At 51.8% G+C, this 18,772-nt stretch overlaps 7 protein-coding genes across 7 annotated transcripts; 4 read left to right on the top strand and 3 right to left on the bottom strand.

Moving 5' to 3' along the window:
* Positions 1–1,629: 1,629 nt before the first annotated feature.
* On the top strand, positions 1,630–3,147 carry ACET3X_008248 (uncharacterized protein; the record flags this gene model as incomplete). Its single annotated transcript, XM_069454400.1, has 1 exon — positions 1,630–3,147. The coding sequence occupies one exon, from the start codon at positions 1,630–1,632 to the stop codon at positions 3,145–3,147; it is 1,518 nt and encodes a 505-aa protein (XP_069303850.1).
* Positions 3,148–3,561: 414 nt separating this feature from the next.
* Positions 3,562–5,102, bottom strand: ACET3X_008247 (uncharacterized protein; the record flags this gene model as incomplete). Its single annotated transcript, XM_069454399.1, has 3 exons — positions 3,562–4,166; positions 4,225–5,025; positions 5,084–5,102. 3 exons carry the CDS (start codon positions 5,100–5,102, stop codon positions 3,562–3,564), a joined length of 1,425 nt encoding a protein of 474 aa, XP_069303849.1.
* A 2,360-nt stretch (positions 5,103–7,462) lies between these two features.
* ACET3X_008246 (uncharacterized protein) lies at positions 7,463–10,024 on the top strand (the record flags this gene model as incomplete). The annotated part of the gene is made up of 7 exons (XM_069454398.1): positions 7,463–7,503; positions 7,710–7,860; positions 7,997–8,468; positions 8,517–9,159; positions 9,219–9,304; positions 9,350–9,885; positions 9,938–10,024. 7 exons carry the CDS (start codon positions 7,463–7,465, stop codon positions 10,022–10,024), a joined length of 2,016 nt encoding a protein of 671 aa, XP_069303848.1.
* A 717-nt stretch (positions 10,025–10,741) lies between these two features.
* On the bottom strand, positions 10,742–11,431 carry ACET3X_008245 (uncharacterized protein; the record flags this gene model as incomplete). The annotated part of the gene is made up of 3 exons (XM_069454397.1): positions 10,742–11,136; positions 11,196–11,356; positions 11,412–11,431. The coding sequence occupies 3 exons, from the start codon at positions 11,429–11,431 to the stop codon at positions 10,742–10,744; spliced, it is 576 nt and encodes a 191-aa protein (XP_069303847.1).
* Positions 11,432–12,028: 597 nt separating this feature from the next.
* Positions 12,029–14,754, bottom strand: ACET3X_008244 (uncharacterized protein; the record flags this gene model as incomplete). The annotated part of the gene is made up of 5 exons (XM_069454396.1): positions 12,029–12,281; positions 12,402–13,849; positions 13,901–14,269; positions 14,317–14,406; positions 14,677–14,754. 5 exons carry the CDS (start codon positions 14,752–14,754, stop codon positions 12,029–12,031), a joined length of 2,238 nt encoding a protein of 745 aa, XP_069303846.1.
* Positions 14,755–15,213: 459 nt separating this feature from the next.
* Positions 15,214–16,735, top strand: ACET3X_008243 (mitochondrial 54S ribosomal protein uL5m). The gene is made up of 2 exons (XM_069454394.1): positions 15,214–16,258; positions 16,308–16,735. Exons 1-2 carry the CDS (start codon positions 15,543–15,545, stop codon positions 16,429–16,431), a joined length of 840 nt encoding a protein of 279 aa, XP_069303845.1. The 5' UTR covers positions 15,214–15,542; the 3' UTR covers positions 16,432–16,735.
* A 134-nt stretch (positions 16,736–16,869) lies between these two features.
* ACET3X_008242 (uncharacterized protein) lies at positions 16,870–18,545 on the top strand. The gene is made up of 7 exons (XM_069454393.1): positions 16,870–17,247; positions 17,301–17,329; positions 17,392–17,518; positions 17,575–17,637; positions 17,686–17,711; positions 17,761–17,843; positions 17,896–18,545. Exons 1-7 carry the CDS (start codon positions 17,090–17,092, stop codon positions 18,394–18,396), a joined length of 987 nt encoding a protein of 328 aa, XP_069303844.1. The 5' UTR covers positions 16,870–17,089; the 3' UTR covers positions 18,397–18,545.
* Positions 18,546–18,772: the final 227 nt, after the last annotated feature.

The raw sequence follows: 18,772 nt of genomic DNA, 5'->3' as shown, positions 1-18,772 counted from the left end.
CGGTGGGCTCCACTCTATACCCACATGGCAGCTCCACCAGATCATTCGCTCAAGAAGCGCGTATTGGAACAAATTCCTGCTAATGATCTCAACGCGCCTTTTTGCCTGTACTGCGCCTCTACGCGCAACCGACCGCGCCTAATATTCACTGATTGAATATGCAGGAACCAAGACGTCCCTTGTTCAAACCCTGGAACTGAACGTGTACAAATTCATCGGGATGCCGAACCGAACACGATCGTCCGGGTAAAAGACTTCGAGGTCCCTGGTCATATGCAAGTCAACTTCCAGGGCGTACACGCGGAGCGGGACGTTCGTTGTGAATTATGTTATAGGGTCAGGGTGTCAATAGTGTGTAGATCGGGTAATATACAAGTTGTTTGGATTTACCCGATCCGCTAAATGTGCCTGAAGCGATGCCGGCTGCGCTCGTACATGAGGCTTTTGTTTCATGTATCTCACACTCATCGGTAGCCAGGAGTGTGCACATGCAAATGTAAGCGACTTCGGACAGAGCTCGAGACGGATTGAGGGTTGGAGAGTGGCGATCATCCAGATGGGGATGATGTGGCTAGCCTAAATGTCGTCCGAGACGCTGTTTCATATGCGGTGGAACGATCGTGAAGCTTCATGAGGCACTTATTCAGCCTATGCAAAATGTCTCGACTTCGCCGACCAGATTCTTTCGATCTGCGGCTGCTGTGTTCTTGATCTTCTTTTCCAGTAGAGCAGGTGCTTTGACTTGCATTACATCTGATGCATTCTCTTGATCTCGGGAAACCGTAGCGCACGCATTCTCCTCGTTAGCCTCTATCACACTTTGTGATGGCTGTGCAGTGAAATGTCAGAGAAGAATCGGTTTATACAATATTGGCCAAACATCGAGTCCATGTGCTTGCGATGGGAGACCCAATTGGTTGCCTTAACGGTCTGGTGAGAACATAATCGACGCAGAAGATGGTCGACGAGACGCGTGCTGAGTTTGCGCACCATATCACTATATCGCCCCCACGAAGTCATACTGCCGACAAACGCTCATGCCAAATATTTGCTTGATTGTTGCGCTGCAGTGTAAGCTCGATGTTGTGCTCCTTTATCATGTTCGAAAATGGCTCATAGCCTCAGCTTCGCCTGCCACTCTACTTCACACACTCTGCTCTTATTTTTCTCGCTGACCTTTTTGTACAACGAGTTTTCGAGGGAAGAAATGGGCGGTGCCCTGCTGTAGCTGTTGTGTAAACACCAACTCCCGATCGTCAATCCGCTCCTAAATGAAGTTCAATGAAAAACAAAGTCCTTTGACGAAGCTAGAAACAATGGATATCATGACAAGATGTGGTGAGACGTCAATTCTTGATCAAGTATATCGTAGGCGAGGATGGAAGTGTCACCCAGAGGCATGGTCCATCGGGTCAGTCTTATCTCCGATGCCGCGTACGTCATCGGTGGCCAACACTTTCATAGGGCATCATCTTTCTTTCCCACGCCACAAATACCCTGTTGATCTCACGTACTCCTTTATAGATCTGGGAAGCCCACACAAGACTTCTGGCTACACGTCACAGCCCTTCCCAGTCCTTGCCATCTATCCTTCGTGCTTGTAGATATTTGTAATACAAGCCGCGCATCATGGTCTTCCGGATGGCCCGCCTGGCCCCCCGGTCCGCCCGACTCACACCACGACGTCTTTTGTTCGTTGCATCGGCAGGTGTACTCTTTGGCATCCTCTTCTTTAGCTTGGCTCCAATCACCTCGCCACTTCCGACGTACACAGGACCGCATGAGGTTGGCATACTGGATGTTGAGACCGAGGTACAAAAGAAAACCATCCACGATGCTGTACTGAAGGCAACCGGCGAGAAGGCTTTTGAACTCAATACATTGGCTATCACTCTATACTACCCTTCTTCTCTGCCTCTGGCGTCGCCTAGTCAGCGACCATGGGCACGACCATGGCTGCCTCAACCAGTCTCGCTCATTGGCGAGGGATATGCTCGACTTGCTGGTGTGTCGAAATTGTCTTCGGTCTTCACATTCGCTCTCTGGCTCCTTGGCTCAAGCACCGTCATTCCGGGCGTCGTTGATGCGCCCATACTTTCCAGCGCCGAACAGATATTGGGAGAAGATGGTAGTGGTGCAGGCGGCTTTGGAAAGCTTATGAAGGCAGCAGAGCAGGAACACCAAGAGCTAAAAAGAGGCGACAATCTCGCAGGGCTTCCCTGTATGGTTTTCACACATGGCATGGCAGGAATGAGCCAGAGCTATGCTCACTACCTCGGAAGCATTGCTAGTCACGGTTATGTCGTCGCTGCTGTCGAACACCGTGACGGAAGCGGACCTGGTACCATCATTCACCGTCCCGATGGGACGAAGCGAAAAGTCTGGCATATGAAACTCAGAGACCTAGCGGCCGAACCGCCAATGAGCGACCTTGACCTCAAGGCCGCGCAACTCAACTTCCGCGAAGCTGAGATCAGCGAAACAATCAAGCTCTTCGCGCAACTCAATGCAGGTGACGCGCCCATCACGAATCTCAAGCCTGGCTCACCACGCGATGCCTTACCTGGCTTTAAGAATCGTCTCAACCTGTCTGCAGTCACAGTCGGAGGCCATTCGTATGGCGCGACAGGCGTGATGCAAGCGCTTAAATCTGCCGGCTCGAAAGCAATGCCCATCAACGGCGGGATTGCATTGGACCCTGGCAAGGGATCAGGACCACTCAACAAAGACATTGACGTACCGATACTTGTGATGCAGAGTGGAGAGTGGACAGAGAAACAGTCAGAGTTCTACGGTCAAGGATGGCACTTCAATGTCGTCAAGGACATCATCAACAATGTGAAAGAAGGATGGTTCATGACTTTGATGGGCACCGCTCATCCGTCTTGTACCGATGCGCCTCTCATTGTTCCTTGGATCATGAAGTTGGTCACTGGTACAACGCTCAACAGCAAGGATGCGCTTCATGAGTACATCGACACATCGGTTGCCTTTCTAGAGTATCTGCGGACAGGCGAGAAGAAGGGCGTTATAGAGAGCGGTGTCACGAACGACGAAGGGCCTTTCCACCGTGTAACACCACGCGAAACGGTCAAGGGTCCGCATGGCGCTGACTGGGAGGTTCACGTCGTGCCTAAAGCGGAGTAGATTGTACATGTGTTTCCAATACCAAAGCATAAGAACATGTAGACATTTGATGACTGTTGATGTATACATGAAATTCTTTAAAAGGCGATCTGATTCACGTGTAATGCTTGTCACATGCAGTCGACCTAAATCTAGCTTGGTGATGAATCAACATGTTCTGCAAGTACTTGGCGTACATTCACAGGTTGCGTCGTTTTGTGATGTAGGAGATGCTAATTCTGAGATTCTCGTGATTTCGAAACCACAACTTGCTTTGTGGTTGAGTGCTCAAGAGGTGATGAAAGTCTGTGCAAGATATAAAATCAGTCATGTTCAAGCTATAGTAGGATCAGAGACACATGACAGACGCAAAGGGAAAAAGGCAGTACAAAAGCGGAGTGGTGTGTTGCTACTCGTCTCATAGTTCCATTAATTCTACTTCCATGAAGTTAGCGAGAAACCCTTACTGCCACCTCCTCTGGACCGTGGCTGCTGTTTTTTCTCTTTCTTCGGTTTCTCCAGCCTCTTACAGCTCACGTCCGCCTTTACCATCATGAAACTTTGATCAAAGACATGTCCATTAGCATTACCACATCGTTCAAGCGCAGGCGCAAGTGCCAATTCTACTCTTCTGCCTTTTGCGCTGCCACTGCCACCATATCCACCACTGCTGTCTCCGTCGTCATCTTCATACACATCTTCCATTTCGCTGTCATAGAATCCATAGCCCCAGTATTGGTCCTTCTTACCGCCAGTAAATGTGACGAATCGATAATCGGCGAGCTGACGCTTCATCTTCAAATCCAACGCAACAGACGCCGAGATGATTGTTCCCAGTTGTTCCTTTCCTTTGCGCAAGGAATGTGTAGACCAGGGCCGCAGTTTGCGACGCATGCGACTGCAGAAGCGGGATATTCGTTTTAGGACTGGCGCGGCGTCAAATGTGGGACGCCATTTGCCGTCTACTTGGGGGACTAGGAGGTTCACAGTCATGGCGCGCCATTGGTGGTACTCTTCGGCCTCGGCCTCGTTTTTGACAGCTGTGCGTGTTGTTAGCGTTGCGTTCACAACGGGACTGAAGCACACTTGGGACTGTACCTTTGCGCAGCGTGTCGTTGATCTCACGTAGCTTCCTGTCGCCCAACTTGCCCGCCCAGACGTATCCACTTCCCTTCTGCCAATTGTTGAAGATCTTCTGTTGCAGCTTCATCCACACATAGGCCTGTATGAGAAGCGGCCGCTCTTCTGGGTCCTTGAGGTACATCTGATAGTTGTCTGTGAGGTTCCCAAACAGCTCCTTTGCTCTGTGCAGATATGGACGCTTGCTCGAGGCCTTGATGGGCCCACCAAAGTACTCTTCGCTCCATAGCCGGATCTCGTATCGCAGCGCGTGTAGCTCTTCCACCAGAGTGTTTTCCTCCGACTTGTACAGGACGGTGCGTTTAGCGGGTAAGCCATGCGGACCCATGCTCCTCCTTTGTAGCTCTTTCCTCAGCGCATCGCGCTCTTTGGTGACTTGATAGTACCGCTGTATGAGGTCATCTTGACTGTTACCCCTCGACGCGTCCGGTCGCGACGAGCTTTTGGGCGGTACAAGGGGACTGATGGTCGAGCTTAGCCGGTGGTGGCGCGGTGACGCTGAAGACTCATCGGACGATGTATCTTCGGCTGACGTTGCGGTCACTTTCTCGAACTTGAGTGGTGGGATATACGGCGCCTTCCGTCTATGCCTGGGAATCAGGACCTCTTCGTCCGACCATTCGTCTCCTGCTTCGGGAAATGGGTAGCCTTGTTGCTCCATGACGGGCGATTCGACCGTCGACACAGAGTGCGGCTCTTGAATGACTTCAGCGGAGGGGCAGGTGAGCTTGAGCGACTTGAGAGTCGAATGGCGGACATCTATGGATGCGACGTGGTCAGCGCTCTATATCCCAATAGCCCCAGAGCCCACACGCACCGGGAGATAGAGTCGCCATCTCAACAAAGAGCGAGCATGTTGCCCTGGTGGTATGCGCTCAATGTTGATCCTGCCAGCGGTGAAGCCTCTTGGTAGTCTATGCTGCTATCCGTTCCCGCAGTCTCATCTCAGACCAGCTTCGGACAAGGCTGCAGCGGGGCCGACGATGTGTGTCTGTGTATGTATGTGTGTTTGGCCTGGGGAGAATGGGCTGGATGCTCTCTGGACGAGCTTGTGGGTAGGCCCTAACCAAGGACCAGGACGGGCAGCATGGCGGAAGCAAGCTTTGCTGCTATCTCTAGGCCCAGCCTCGCCGCGAAAGGAAGCCCTGGCGGTTCAGCATGCACCACTCAGAGCGAGCAGGAGACAAAACGAGCTGCAATCACACCAGTGACGTGTGACCAGGTGCATTGCACACGGCGATGGGTCCACGATTGGGTGGAAAAGAGGGAGGCTTCCGGCATCTTCGCTAATCTAGCGTGCACCTGTCACCTCAATGCGACAACGCCACGGCATCACCTCGGCCCTCGTCGACCCAAACCACGTTTCTGCCCACCGTCATGGCTGTGTTTGCAAACTCAATTCTGCTGACGGACACGGTAACTCATCGATATACGCAATTTCCCGTCCTAAAAGTATATGGTGCAAAGGCCACCTAGCCACTCTGCCACCGCCAGCAAGCCTCATCCTGGAGTACACAATACTTCCGGCCTCCGCAATTCTTCTCCCCACTGTGCATCTCGTATACACCAATCATTGTCGCCTACCTTCCCCAGCCCCCTCATCCCGTCCGTCCGTGTCACGTCGACAATGCTCCGTCAAATTGTATCGCTCTGGGTGACCAATCGGGTGTTTTGGAGGTGGAAGATGTGTTGTTGCTGACTGGGCAGTCCGTGGTTGCAAAAGAGGAGGATGCGCCTGTAGGTTGAAAGCATGTTGTACTACAGCTCTGTCCGTGGACGCGCCGATCACGAGAAGAAGCATGGACCATAAAAGCCTCCTCTTCAAGCCTCCATTATATCGCGACTGATGTTTGGCGATTATGGGATCCTTTATGACCACGCGTTAGTCCATCTAGGCTTTCCTCCCTTCATTTGCGCCATGACGTGTAGACTTTCTTCGATAGGATGTGCTAATGGTGCTCAAGGTCACTGAACTGACCTCTATACAAGAGCCTCGATCTCGGAGGGCAAGACCGCTGTCTGGTATCTTTGAGCCACGTTACAAACCATGAACTTTGATTTGCAAGAGGCCTTACCGGAACATAATAAAGGAAAGCGCTGGGCTTAGATTGGATGTCGTGTCAAAAAGGGGCGTGAAGCGTTGCTTGGTGCGAAGCATGGACGACACAAACCCGTCGTAGCCGTTGTCATTCGTAGATAAAAGGTGACAACATAGGTAGTTTTGCCTACTTTGAAATTGTTTTAGTAAGAACCAGGGCTAAAAAGGATCATATCGCAAGCATGCGACTGGAGCTGACTATAAGCAGTATCTTGAGTCGTACTGCGAGTGCACGTGCGACGTAAGAGTATCTTCTTCCTCGTCATCAGACATCAAACCATGGCTCGAATAATCTTTCCACTCTCAAGACATCCCCTGCTCTTACAACATCATGCCATCCCGGCTGTACGTTGGTCCAAACCTTTCGAAATAAAGAACAGCCGAGAGGACTCGAACGATTTCGCTCAGAATGATTGATCGTGGTACTGACACAGGAAGTGAGACCGTGAAGAAACCATCCGCTGCTACTCTGGATCGTGCTGAGAAGAGTATTTGGTGGAATAAACGAAACAATCACGAGATTCCTTAGAGGTCCCCTATCAGACCCCCTTAACTGATAGCGATTTATTACCGCACCCGCTGGTATATGACGCACGCTTACTAACTTTACCGGAGCTGCAGCGTGAGATTGGTACTCCTCCAGACAGTCCAACAAGAATGAGGCTATACTTTCGCATGTGATACCATGACGACACACGGCTTGAAACGAAGCTTAACGGCATTGGCTTGTACTCGGCCTATGAGGCTCTCTCGTATGTACCGAGGTGTTTGGCGTCAAAGTTTCGGCGGGTCGTTCTCGGAGCAAGGTTGATCGCCACTAAGGCTGGAACGGGTAACAGCGGCCCGTTCAGCTAGTGGGGCGAGAATCGCAACGAACTTCAGGGAGTGACGGAATCATTTCTTTCCCGGCGACCGATCCACATTGTTGAAAACTTCAAGTCTCATATGCAGACTGCAACGACACTTACCCGAGCATGGTGGAAACCAAGACCAGCACATCATCTAATTCGCCAGGCTCAACAAACAAACCCAGCGGAGGGCGGCACCGCGTCATTTCGTCATGCTTGACGTGTCGACGCAGGAAGGTCAAATGTGATCATGTTCATCCAGTCTGTGGTTCCTGTACGCGAGGAAGCCATGTGTGTACCTGGACAGATCAAATACCGGCTCCTACCACCAATGGAAGGATTTCGAAATCTACAGCCACGAACAACAATGGAAAGATCGGAAAAGGCACTGACGTGCAAGCTCGCTTAGACAGACTGGAATATCTCCTAGAGAAAGCTGTTGCAGGGCAGGGGGCGAAGCCCTCGGCATCCGTACGATCCAGTATTGATTTCGATAGGAAAGAGGCGGAAGCGCTGACCCCATCGTCAAATAGCCAAACTTCACAGGGAGGGGGAATAGCTTCCGATGGCGGAGATGGAACGCTACTGTTGAATGATGGACAGTCTCAATTTGTTTCGTCTCTGCATTTCGCATTGCTCGCTGATGAGGTGAGTGACGGTTCCAAAGCCTCGCTTCTTTGCACAAGAAGCCACAGATCTGGAATATACCGAACTATAGCCAACCTTACCTTTTTTGCATTTCTTTCAGGTTTTCCACATCGAAACATGGCTGATGAAATACTAGATCCAAGATATCAAGGCTTTGCTTGGCGACAAGACCGACGAGGAGAGAAAGGAAGTACCACAAAGCAGTCTGGTTGATCTGCTCTCCTTGGGTCGTGCAGGGGCAGGATCAGATCTAGGAAACCTACTGCCAAGTACCCAAGAGCATCGTGACATTCTCCTCGACGTCTATTTCGCAAACGTAGACCCGATGGTGAGGATCACATATAGACCAACAGTGCTCCGCAAGTTTTCCATCTACAACAGCGAAGCACACCCCCTCGCCTATGCCATCTACTTCTCTGCTATCAACTCGCTACCCCCAAAGGTAGTACACAACAAGTTTGGCGAGACTAAGGAATCGCTTCTCGATCGATTTCAGTTGGGTATTGAAATCTCGCTGGCCCGGGAAAACTACCTTACGACATCAAGTCTTGAGATTCTGCAGGGGTTCGTCTTGTGGTTGACTTGTATCACCAGGGAAGAGGACATGGGTAAGCGCATTCTCTTCGATAATTTGATAACGCTCACATGTACAATAGGCAAGGCGTGGGTTTTGATTGGTATTGCATTCCGCATCTCGCTGAACCAGGGTCTGCACCGAGATCCGTCTTTGTTTCCAACCGGCTCTATGGACGCCTTAACCATCGAGCTACGTCGTCGCATGTGGCATCAACTAGGCCATTTGGAGTTCCGGGCTGCGGAGTGTAAAGGGCAGGAACCGAGTATCACCGAAGACTTTTATACTACGCTGTTGCCACGTAACATCGACGATGAAGACCTGGTAGATGGCGCAAGCCCTGGTCTGACACCTTACAACGAACAAAAATTCACTTCCATGTCGTTTCAACTAGTCAGATTTAACGGCATGCGAGCCCTGCGACGCATAATCCAGAGCACTTACCGCCTCGAAAGACGTATGCTCGACTCCGGGCTCCATGGAACATCCCGTCCTGATCCTGCACAGGAGCTTAGGGATCTCTACGAACAGATCAAGGTCATGCTTGACGAAGTTCATGAAGAGAATCAACGAAAATTCCTGCAAAATCTATCTATGGATGTGCCAATGGAGAGGCTGACATTGGGACTGGCTTCGCTCCTGGAGTGGCGAGCTTACCTGCTGTTCTGGCTCAGAATGCCACGTGCTTACCGTGATGTAATCTTCTCGGATGAGATTCGCCGGTCGTACGTATCTCCCAACACAATGTCCTACCTCACAGAACAAGAACAACTGACAATGGTAGGATCTTTGAGAAATCAGTGAACTGTGTAGAGACACTAAATAAAGCAGCCGCGGATGTTGACGCCGCTCGCTTCCAATGGCACATTGGTCAGTAACACCAGCGCCCTTGGACATAAGAGCTAACTTTCGAAGGCGGAGTTGTTTCCTTCCAGGCCATCATGCATATCCTCTCAGAACTTCGCAACCCTCTCTTCAACGCACCGGATCGACAACGCGCACTTAGGGCATTACAGATGTCTCGAATACTCCGAGAGAACAACAGCGCCAAAGCATGGCAGGCTGTGAAAAACATGATCGACAAGGCTGTATCCGAACATAATCTCTCCCCAAGAGGTTCGTCGCAGTCCACGGGCCATTATGTCAATCCACCTATGGTGCCACCTATATCTGTGCCGATGAACAACACATCGAACAGTAACACGAGCATATATCCGGCGATGCAAGCCATGCCAAGCTACGCCTTCCAGAACACGTCTGCATCCTATGACCAGCAGCCTATCTCAGGACGTTCTCAACCTCAAGCAATGGCGACTGAGCCAGACTTATTGCAATCAATGCAGTCCATCCAGGGGCATGCACCGTGTTGGGATGACATCAATCTTAGCAACATTAACAACATCGTAGGCGATGTGCAAGCTAACACAGATGTGATCCCCGACTTTGACTTTGTAAGTGATGCGATACTCTCAAGTCTCTTGGTATTTCTGGCTAACTAGACAGGGCTTCTGGGGCGATCCTTTCAACTACGAGAACGAGCCTGCTGCAATGTCATTACAAGATGGCTACTTTCCTCAGTGGCTTGGATGATTCGCAGTGAAAGGGGCGAATCAAGCAACACCCATTAGACTATGGACCACCTCCCGAACATCAAAACACGTTGAAGTAATACATACGCTACGCAAAGAACTGAGCAATCAGTACTACATTCCTCTCATTTCATACAAGGGGGCTTTTGACCTCTCAATGACAGACGAGAGCCACTTCCACTCCACCCAGTCCATGGCGGACGAAAATATCGGCGAGGTATATTTGGTCGACAACGCTGTCGCTATCGTTTTCTGTTTTTAGCTATTAGTTGCATGGCGACTTGAAGCGTTTTCCCCCCACTATTCTCCTTCGTTATATACTACGTTTAATATGGCGTTCGTTAGAGGCCTGCACAGCATGAGGATCGGTGCGATCAGAGGCGTATTTGTTTGGTATGGATCTCAAGGCTCATTACGCATTTGGAGTTTATAGACCAAATATAGAGGATGGCTGTTTTTCTGGTTGAAAAAGAGAGAGAGAGAGCTGCAGGACTGTACTCTACAAAGGGAAATCATTCTAGACGACTTTGACAAAGATAGAGTATCACGAATCAAGAATAGTAGCAGCATAAAACGTCCATGTTATACAATTAGCAGGTGCGCAAGTCGCTCAATTACACCCACAAACCGGGTAGACCGGATATTTCCCTTATCAAGAAAGACAGCTCCCATGCAAAAATCCCTTGCATAGAAAGCTAAACAAGGTACGAGAACCCGTTTACTCGTCCTTGACACCACCACGGCCAGCACGCTCAGCAGCCTCGATGCTCTTCTTATCCGTCTTGATCTCGCCACCACCCATGGCACCCATCATACCGCCGGCCGCCTTCCATGGCCTAGCAAGGTCGCCGGTGGCGGGCTGACCGAAGAGGTGGATCTTGACGAGGTTGCCTTCGAAAGCGCCCTTGAGGGGGATAATGGATTGGATGAGGAGCGGGTTGGTGTACTTGAAGTAAAGGTGCATAACACCCATCATGCCGACACCCATCATTTGGGCCTTGAAGAGCTCGCGCAGCTTCTGGAGATCGTAGGCCTTGACTGTGGTAGCGACAAACTTTGGTTCCTCGCCAGAGCCCATTGGGGCGGGCTCGACGTATTTGACGACAGTCATGTCTGTGCCGTGTTAGCCGCTGCAGTTGTCTGGAGGAACCACTGGGGTTTAGGTGCCGCACCATTCTTCTTGTTGATCTGCGCCTGGACGTAGAGGTAGATACCCGCGATGATCAGGTTGGAGACGATGTAGAGCGCGCGCACGCCATTGAGGACGTTCTCGTTGTCGAAGGGTATCTTTTTCGAGATTTGCATAAACCCTAGGATAATGACCAGGTTGGAACTGCAATGGAATCAGCAAGTTGTCTTCAATATCTCGGGGGGTAGGTTCGGCGTACACTTGTGGGCTGATCGCCATTGTGAAGTTTAAAGAGGATTACTCGAGAGAAAACTTGAGCTTCGCTTTCGCGATCGTCTAACAAGAGGCTGGGGATAGAGATGTGGTTGCGCAGACTGTGGGTGAGAAGGCAGGGAAACAAGCGGGCGACTTTTGTGGTGGGCGAGGGTCGTCATTAGCGCGCCGACCCAAGAGGCCAGGTTGTTCCAAGGTTGCCCGCCGCTGGCTAGCCCCAACAGGCATTCACTCTTCTAGTCTTGTCCAATGCCTTCTCTAAACACATGTGAGCAGGCGCTATGAGGGAGTTGTAATGCGCATCACAGATTATCAAATGTGCAGACGTCTACGGCCGAAGCCTTTGCCCATATTCTTTTTGGCCGTCTCGATTCAGGGTATCTCATCTATAGTACTCCAATATGCATATGCCCTGTCGCAAATCCAACATGAAGCGATAGCCTTATGTTCCAATAACGCCGCGCTAATGATTCAAAAACTCCTCCGCCGATTTCGTAGACACCCTACAGTAGAATGGTGTCGAGGCGATATGCAATGCAATGCAGACGAGTAAACAACAAAACTGGGGACGGACCTCCTCTGTGTGCACAAGTCCTAACTTCCTCACATCACTAGGCATTCACGATCCGGTCTATCCTTGTGCTTGCCTTTCTCCAGTATCATCCCGGGATCTCTGCTCTTGCTTCTCCGTCTGTCTTTCTTCTCCTTCTTGCTCTTGCTGCGTCCAAGGCCGGATTCTTTCTTCTCTTTCGCCGGAGAATTATCCTGCTGATCATTCTCTTCGCTCTTCACTCCGTTAATCACAATGGCAGGCTCATCGCTGGTAGGAGCTTCAGTCGTAACCAGCTTGTCCTTGCTACCGCGTCCCGTTAGCCTCGACAAGGTAAGAGACAGACGAGTCTCGCCACTTGGACTACCTGGTCGACTTCTGTTGTTCCCAGACAACCATATCCGAGAACCGCGTCGGGACACGGACAAAAAGCTGCTCTTCTGGTCTTCTGGCGTTGGCGGTTGGGTTCGGCCGCGTAAGCTGCCTTCGCCATCCTCTATCGCGGTGCTACTACGCCGATTGCTGGACATGCTAGTTCGACTAGCCGGGTCGTCTGTCGAGTTGGACTCGGTATGTACATCTACCGTATTTACGTTTCCGTTGTTTGGACCACCTTCAGCGTCCGTCGCTGTTGTGGAAACCAGGGAAGCCAGCGTTTCCCGTGAAGGGTCTACTGACGGCAAACCGGACTGCGCCTCTGCATATGTCGGAGGATCTCCTCGGGAAGCAAGTTCCTCGTCAATGGGCTGTACCTGGTAGAAGAGCAGATATGGTGATTCTTCTCGCAAAGCTGTCTTGATGTCGACTTCAGTTACTCGTTGAGGCGAGAGGTCATCAAAGCGTATCCACTTCTCTTTTTCTTGCTCAGAATCCGATCGCGCGGTGCCAGGGCGTTCGCGGGCATTGGCACGGACAAGCGCAATATAATGCCCAGAATCGACTGACACACCTCGATGGCATACGACAGACTGGAGAACTAGCTTGAAATTGCCGAACAATGGACCTTCTTCTTTCATTCTTTCATCAGAGATGAAGTGAGGCAGGCCAATGTCAAGTGGAATGTCGATATAAGTATCGAGGCGCTTCGGAATGCCACTCGGGGTCATCGTGTATCTTTTCAGGCATATGCCAAGCACCGGACGCTTTACTGAAAAATGCGCGGCAACTTGAGCATCCGTCTTTGGGACGTTGTCGGTATACCAAGGGATGAGACTGAAGAACTGCCAAGCTGGCATTAGAATCTCCTTCTTAAGCAGAGAAGTTGATCGCGGTCGGCCACTAGAGCTGTTGTCCAACATGTCTTGCACATGCTTCTTTTCGTCAAACTTGCTTGTGTTTTGCGACTGACGTGTGTATCGCTGGCTGAAGATGCTATCAGCACGACGGCGACCCTCCAAATTAGGCCTTACTGGGGTCACTGGGGTGGTGGGCTCGAAATTCATCGGCGTCGAGACAATGGGAGTCATTGCGCCTTCCATCTCCATGGTCTCGATGTGAATGGTCTCATTCTTCTCAGGATCCTTGTCGACGAATTCATCGTCTTTGGACTTGATCGAAGCTATCGTGTTTTGCCGTTGCAGGTAGCGCTTGACCTCGATTCTGTTATTGAAGTAGGTTTCCAGGCAATCTTCCAGTGTGACAACATCATCGCCATCTTGTTCTGGAATGGCGACCTCGAGCAGGCGCTCGTTGACAAATTTGTGATCATCTTCTTTGTCTTCACGTCCAGTGTGGTAAATGTCCATCTTGAGTGTGAGTAGAGGCAGTTCAAGCGCACCGGTGATGAAGGTGAAGGCTTCCGAAGCGTCTTGTTGGTGGACCTGTGCAGCATCTTCCCATCCGCATTTGGCAAGGGAGTCTTGGAGGTGCTTTGTCTACGATACGTGTCAGTTATGAAACGTCGCAGATGACGAGATGGATTGTACCAGATCGACCTTGATGAGCTGTCCACTCCTCAGAAGATTGACCCATAGGCGCAAGACAGCCGCTAGCTTCTTTCTTGGCTCATCCTCGAAGTTGTCGTACAACATGGCCTCAAAGCTGTCGAGACGGGCGAACATGGCGAACAGTAATGCGTCGAGATAACATGTCACCATGTTCCGGTTAATGGCGCCCAACATGGTTACCTCTGGGTTATAGTCCTTCAGTTCACCTTCGAGTGACTCGTTGGCAAGCACTAAAAGGTCGTATGCTTTGTCGATGTCGTTGGGATGCCAGGCGAGAGCGTGTTCGGCCTGTGCCTCGCCCATGTTCGTTATGCCGGCGCCTTGTAGGCGTGAGAGGAGCATCTTGACCTGCACCAGTCAACACGAACCCACGCAGCCTGGAGTTCTTTGCGTACCTTCTTCTCGGCTTCATTATTCGCTGGTGGTCTTGGACCCTCGCTTGTGAATATCTTGTAGAGGTCGGGCGAAGGATTGGTGGATTTGGACTGCACAAGTACATAGTCAGAAGAATGCGATGGTGAAGTTTGATCGACGCTGGGAGTAAGAGCAGAAACGCGACATGGTAGCTTTTGGTGTAGAAATAGAAGACTGTCCTCTACCGACGTTCGCGATACAAATGGGAGCTTGTGATACAGCGTCTCGATGCCTGCAGACAGGCGCCGTGGACAGCTAGGAGAGTGATGGGGCGCTGTAGCGACGGCAGGACACAGCAGAGGACTGAGGGAGTTTACGGAAGCGAAAGAGCTCAGGCGTACTTTGGTATTGGCGTGCTTGGACGCGCGCTTTTCATGGTGTTTGTCGCGCCGGCTGAGGAACCGCGACATGCCGCTCATGGTGGTGGTGGTGGTGGTGGGTGAAGGTGAGACCCATTCAGTAAAGGTCCGCGGCCGCTGGGAGAATGAGGGCAGGCAGGTGGGTAGCGGGGTAGGAAGCGAGTTTGGGGTGTGGTGGTCGCGGAAGGTGCAGACGAGCCCTGAGTCCTGAGCCCGGTGGTCGGTGGGGAAGCGAGGGCGTGGTTGTGTGTTTGGTTGGTGGAAGACGGGGTCTGTCGGTGAGGAGGAGCGGCTATGACGTGCTGTTAGGGACGCAGACGTGAACAATGACCTCAACCCAAGAGCGCAAAAGGAAGATGCTAGTCTCAGATCCCGATCAGCCGCATTGTCGCGAGCTGACCTGGAGAAGAGGCAGGTGCGGACGAGTGGGGCAGCCCTATTGGCTAGTCGCGGCCCTTAGACGCCGCCCATCCCTGCCGCCCTCGCGTCTCGCGTATAGCGTATTCCGACGAAAAGTCCGTTCGAGACTGCCATGTAGCATGCTGCTGAGGGCCATACCCACCACCACGTCGCATCACCACAGCCATGGCACTGCGCGAACTGCCATTCCGGACCGCCGCGGCCATTCGGAACAACACCAGACCCGCCATCCGCGCAGCCGCGCCCCTGTGCCAGCGCAATGCCTCGTCTGAAGCAGCCCGAGAAATTGAGGATGCATCATCGCTCGAGGTCCCGCCGCCATCGCAGGAACTCGCAAAGAACTACGACCCCGTAGCACGGAGTAGACTGCGGAGACGGGGAAACAAGCAGCTGCCACCAAGCAGGTATGGCCTTCAGATACGACACCAATGACGCATGGGCTCATAGATATCAGATACCAATATCGTTCGCCCAAATACTACCGCGGTCCTCTTCATCCCCACCAACCGCCTCCAGCGTCTGACCCCTCTTCGCGACTCTTCCAGCCCGGACCCTTCAGTCTCTCCCGTCTCGAGCAAACATACCAGAGCAAGATTGCATCCGATCTCCTCACCCTCACATACCAGCACTATCCCCCAGGATACCGGGCCCCCAAAACAGAACAAAGACTGCGAGAGTGGACCGGCGACTCTCCATACTTCAAGAACCGCCCCCTAAGGCCTCCACGAGGTAAAGGTGAAGTACTTCGGCTGCTCCAAGAGCCCCGCACTTTCCGCAATATCCCCAAGATCACAGGCGTCACACTTCATTCCATGGTACCGCAAGCCCAGGAGAACAGTGGAAATCTGCATGTCGCGGGCATGATCCTACAGGCCATTAGCAACGTACGAGCTACATCGCACAAGGCAAAGCACAATGTCGTGGGGTGGGGGCTGCGTGCGGGCAGATATGTCTCCGTGACAGCCAAGATGGAGCGGGAAGATGCCGAGCACTTTTTGGCAAAACTCATCGATGTGGTCCTGCCGAGAATCAAGGAGTGGAAGGGTGTTCCGGGTTCATCTGGAGACGGACACGGTAACATGAGCTTTGGTCTTACTCCAGACCAGCTCGCCCTCTTCCCGGAAATCGAGGTCAACTATGATGCGTGAGTTTGTTTTCCTTGCGTGGTCCATTTCCTGACTAACAGATCTCAGGTATCCGCCCAAGATGATTCCTGGCTGCCACATCACCATCCAAACAGATGCCACCAACAACAGGGACGCACGTCTACTTCTCCAGGCCATCGGGATCCCATTCTACGGCAAGCTCAACGACTAAGTGCGCGGGTCTCCATCTGCAGTGTATAAAACGTGTAGAACATTTTAGAATTGACTACGCCTATAGGTTGCCCTCCCGCATTATTAGTCCCACGTCTTGACTATATGGAGTTGACAACTGGGAGACACATCCCTCCATCATTGGTCAAAGACCTGGCTCAGTGCGTCGAGAACTGTATACTAAGAGCGAATGCTATAATCGCAGACCTACATGCGAGAGCAGTAGTTTGCCTTTGTCTGGCTACATTATGTGCTCATCGTAGATATCTTACTACCACGAAACGTACCGTGCATCATGATTGAAATTGAAAGTTGAATACATGCACAGCCGGTAATACCAACTGGACAAGTATCCAGTAGCGACGTCGTACTAATCATGCATGATGAACAAGGTTTCCCAAAGCGCATCTACCTATCATATCCTCACTTTGCACAATCAGATTGCATCCCGTCCGCACGAGGTGCACTTAAACGAGTTATTTTCGTCAAGTTGTCGGGCGCGGACGGACCCTGGCACGAGATTTTAGGTTAGCCAAGCTCCGCCGAAGAACTCCCGCTATGTCGCAGCTTCGCTCAAACCGCTAACCACCACTAAACCGACCCGCGATACCCCCCCAAAACCCCCCAGAGTTGCTTTCGTGACCACCTTACCCGTCACGATGCAGGCAATCCGGCAACCGATGCGCTCCGCGCTCTCCAAGGCCGCTACCAGGCAGTATGCGACCGCTTCCTCGCAATATGCCGAGACGATTAAGAACCTTCGCATCAACGGCGACACCAAGGTCCTGTTCCAGGGCTTCACTGGAAAGCAGGGAACGTGAGTGGGATTGGTCGAGTCTACAATGGAAGGGAATGCTGATGCAGGAACAGCTTCCACGCACAACAGGCGATTGAATACGGTATGCGCCCATCGGATCCGATGACATGAAGCTGTGAGGGGGGAGGGCTGACGGAACGGCAGGCACAAAAGTTGTTGGAGGCACAAACCCCAAGAAGGCGGGAACTGAGCACCTTGGACTACCCGTCTTCAAGAACGTCGCAGAGGCCATGAAGGAGACCCAAGCTTCCGCTACTGCCATCTTCGTTCCGTACGCTAAACACCTCTACGACTCTATACCGACCATGTGATCTGACACTACTGTAGCCCACCGGTTGCCGCCGCCAGTATCGAGGAGGCCATCAGCGCAGAGGTTCCCCTGATTGTGACGTAGGTGTATATATCGAACTTGGGTATATGGAGACTTACAACACGCAGTATCACCGAGGGTATCCCACAGCACGGTATGCAACACGCTGGCACACTGTAACATACAGAAGCTGACAAAAGTAGACATGGTCCGTATCACAGATATGCTCAAGACTCAGAGCAAGTCTCGCATGGTTGGCCCCAACTGCCCCGGTATCATCGCTCCCGTACGTTCTTCACCGGAATCTGTCTGTTGGATCGTGTTATTGACTTGGACAGGGGCAATGCAAGATCGGTATCATGCCGGGCTTCATTCACAAGCGTGGCCGTGTTGGTATCGTCTCCCGTTCCGGAACCCTCACATACGAAGCCGTCAACCAGACCACCCAAGCCGGCCTTGGCCAGTCGCTGGTCGTCGGTATCGGCGGTGACCCCTTCTCCGGAACCAACTTCATCGACTGCCTGAATGTTTTCTTGAAGGACGAAGAGACCGATGGTATCATCATGATTGGTGAGATTGGCGGTACCGCTGAGGAGGATGCCGCAGACTTCTTGAAGGAGTACAACACTGCCAACAAGCCCGTTGTCAGTTTCATTGCTGGTATTTCCGCGCCCCCAGGCAGGAGGATGGGTCACGCTGGTGCCATTGTTAGCGGCGGAAAGGGTGATGCCAACTCCAAGATCGCCGCGCTTGAGGCTGCTGGTGTCACCGTTGAGCGCTCCCCCGCCAAGCTTGGTTCGTCTCTCTACGACCAGTTCGTCAAGCGCGACTTGATATAGGAGGTCGTAATAATGTTTCATTGAACTGTTTGAACGTGCCGGCTTGCAAACTGCGGTTGCTGCACCAGGTCCATTGTACATTCTAGTCATTAAAGCAAATCATCGTGTCTGCATCAATCTGGACATTGGTTCAATGGTTGACCCACAGCATTCTCTGCAGCCTACACTACCCACGTTTTTCTTGGTCCCTCTTTCACATGCAGATGAACCGGGAACTTCCTGAACATCGACAACGCCCCTCCGCCCACCACCTGATCTCACGAACGCGTTTTTGAAAAACTCTACAGCATTTATGTTTCAGCGCCACATCTTCTTCAGACATTGTTTTTCACAAATTCCCAGCTTGGTACAAGTGTCGTAGCCAACGGGAATGCAC

Source organism: Alternaria dauci, chromosome 8, assembly GCF_042100115.1.
Source record: "Alternaria dauci strain A2016 chromosome 8, whole genome shotgun sequence".
Taxonomy (NCBI): Eukaryota; Fungi; Ascomycota; class Dothideomycetes; order Pleosporales; family Pleosporaceae; genus Alternaria; species Alternaria dauci.
Note: the sequence above shows the minus strand (reverse complement) of the source record. Positions and strands in the feature narration are given on the sequence as shown.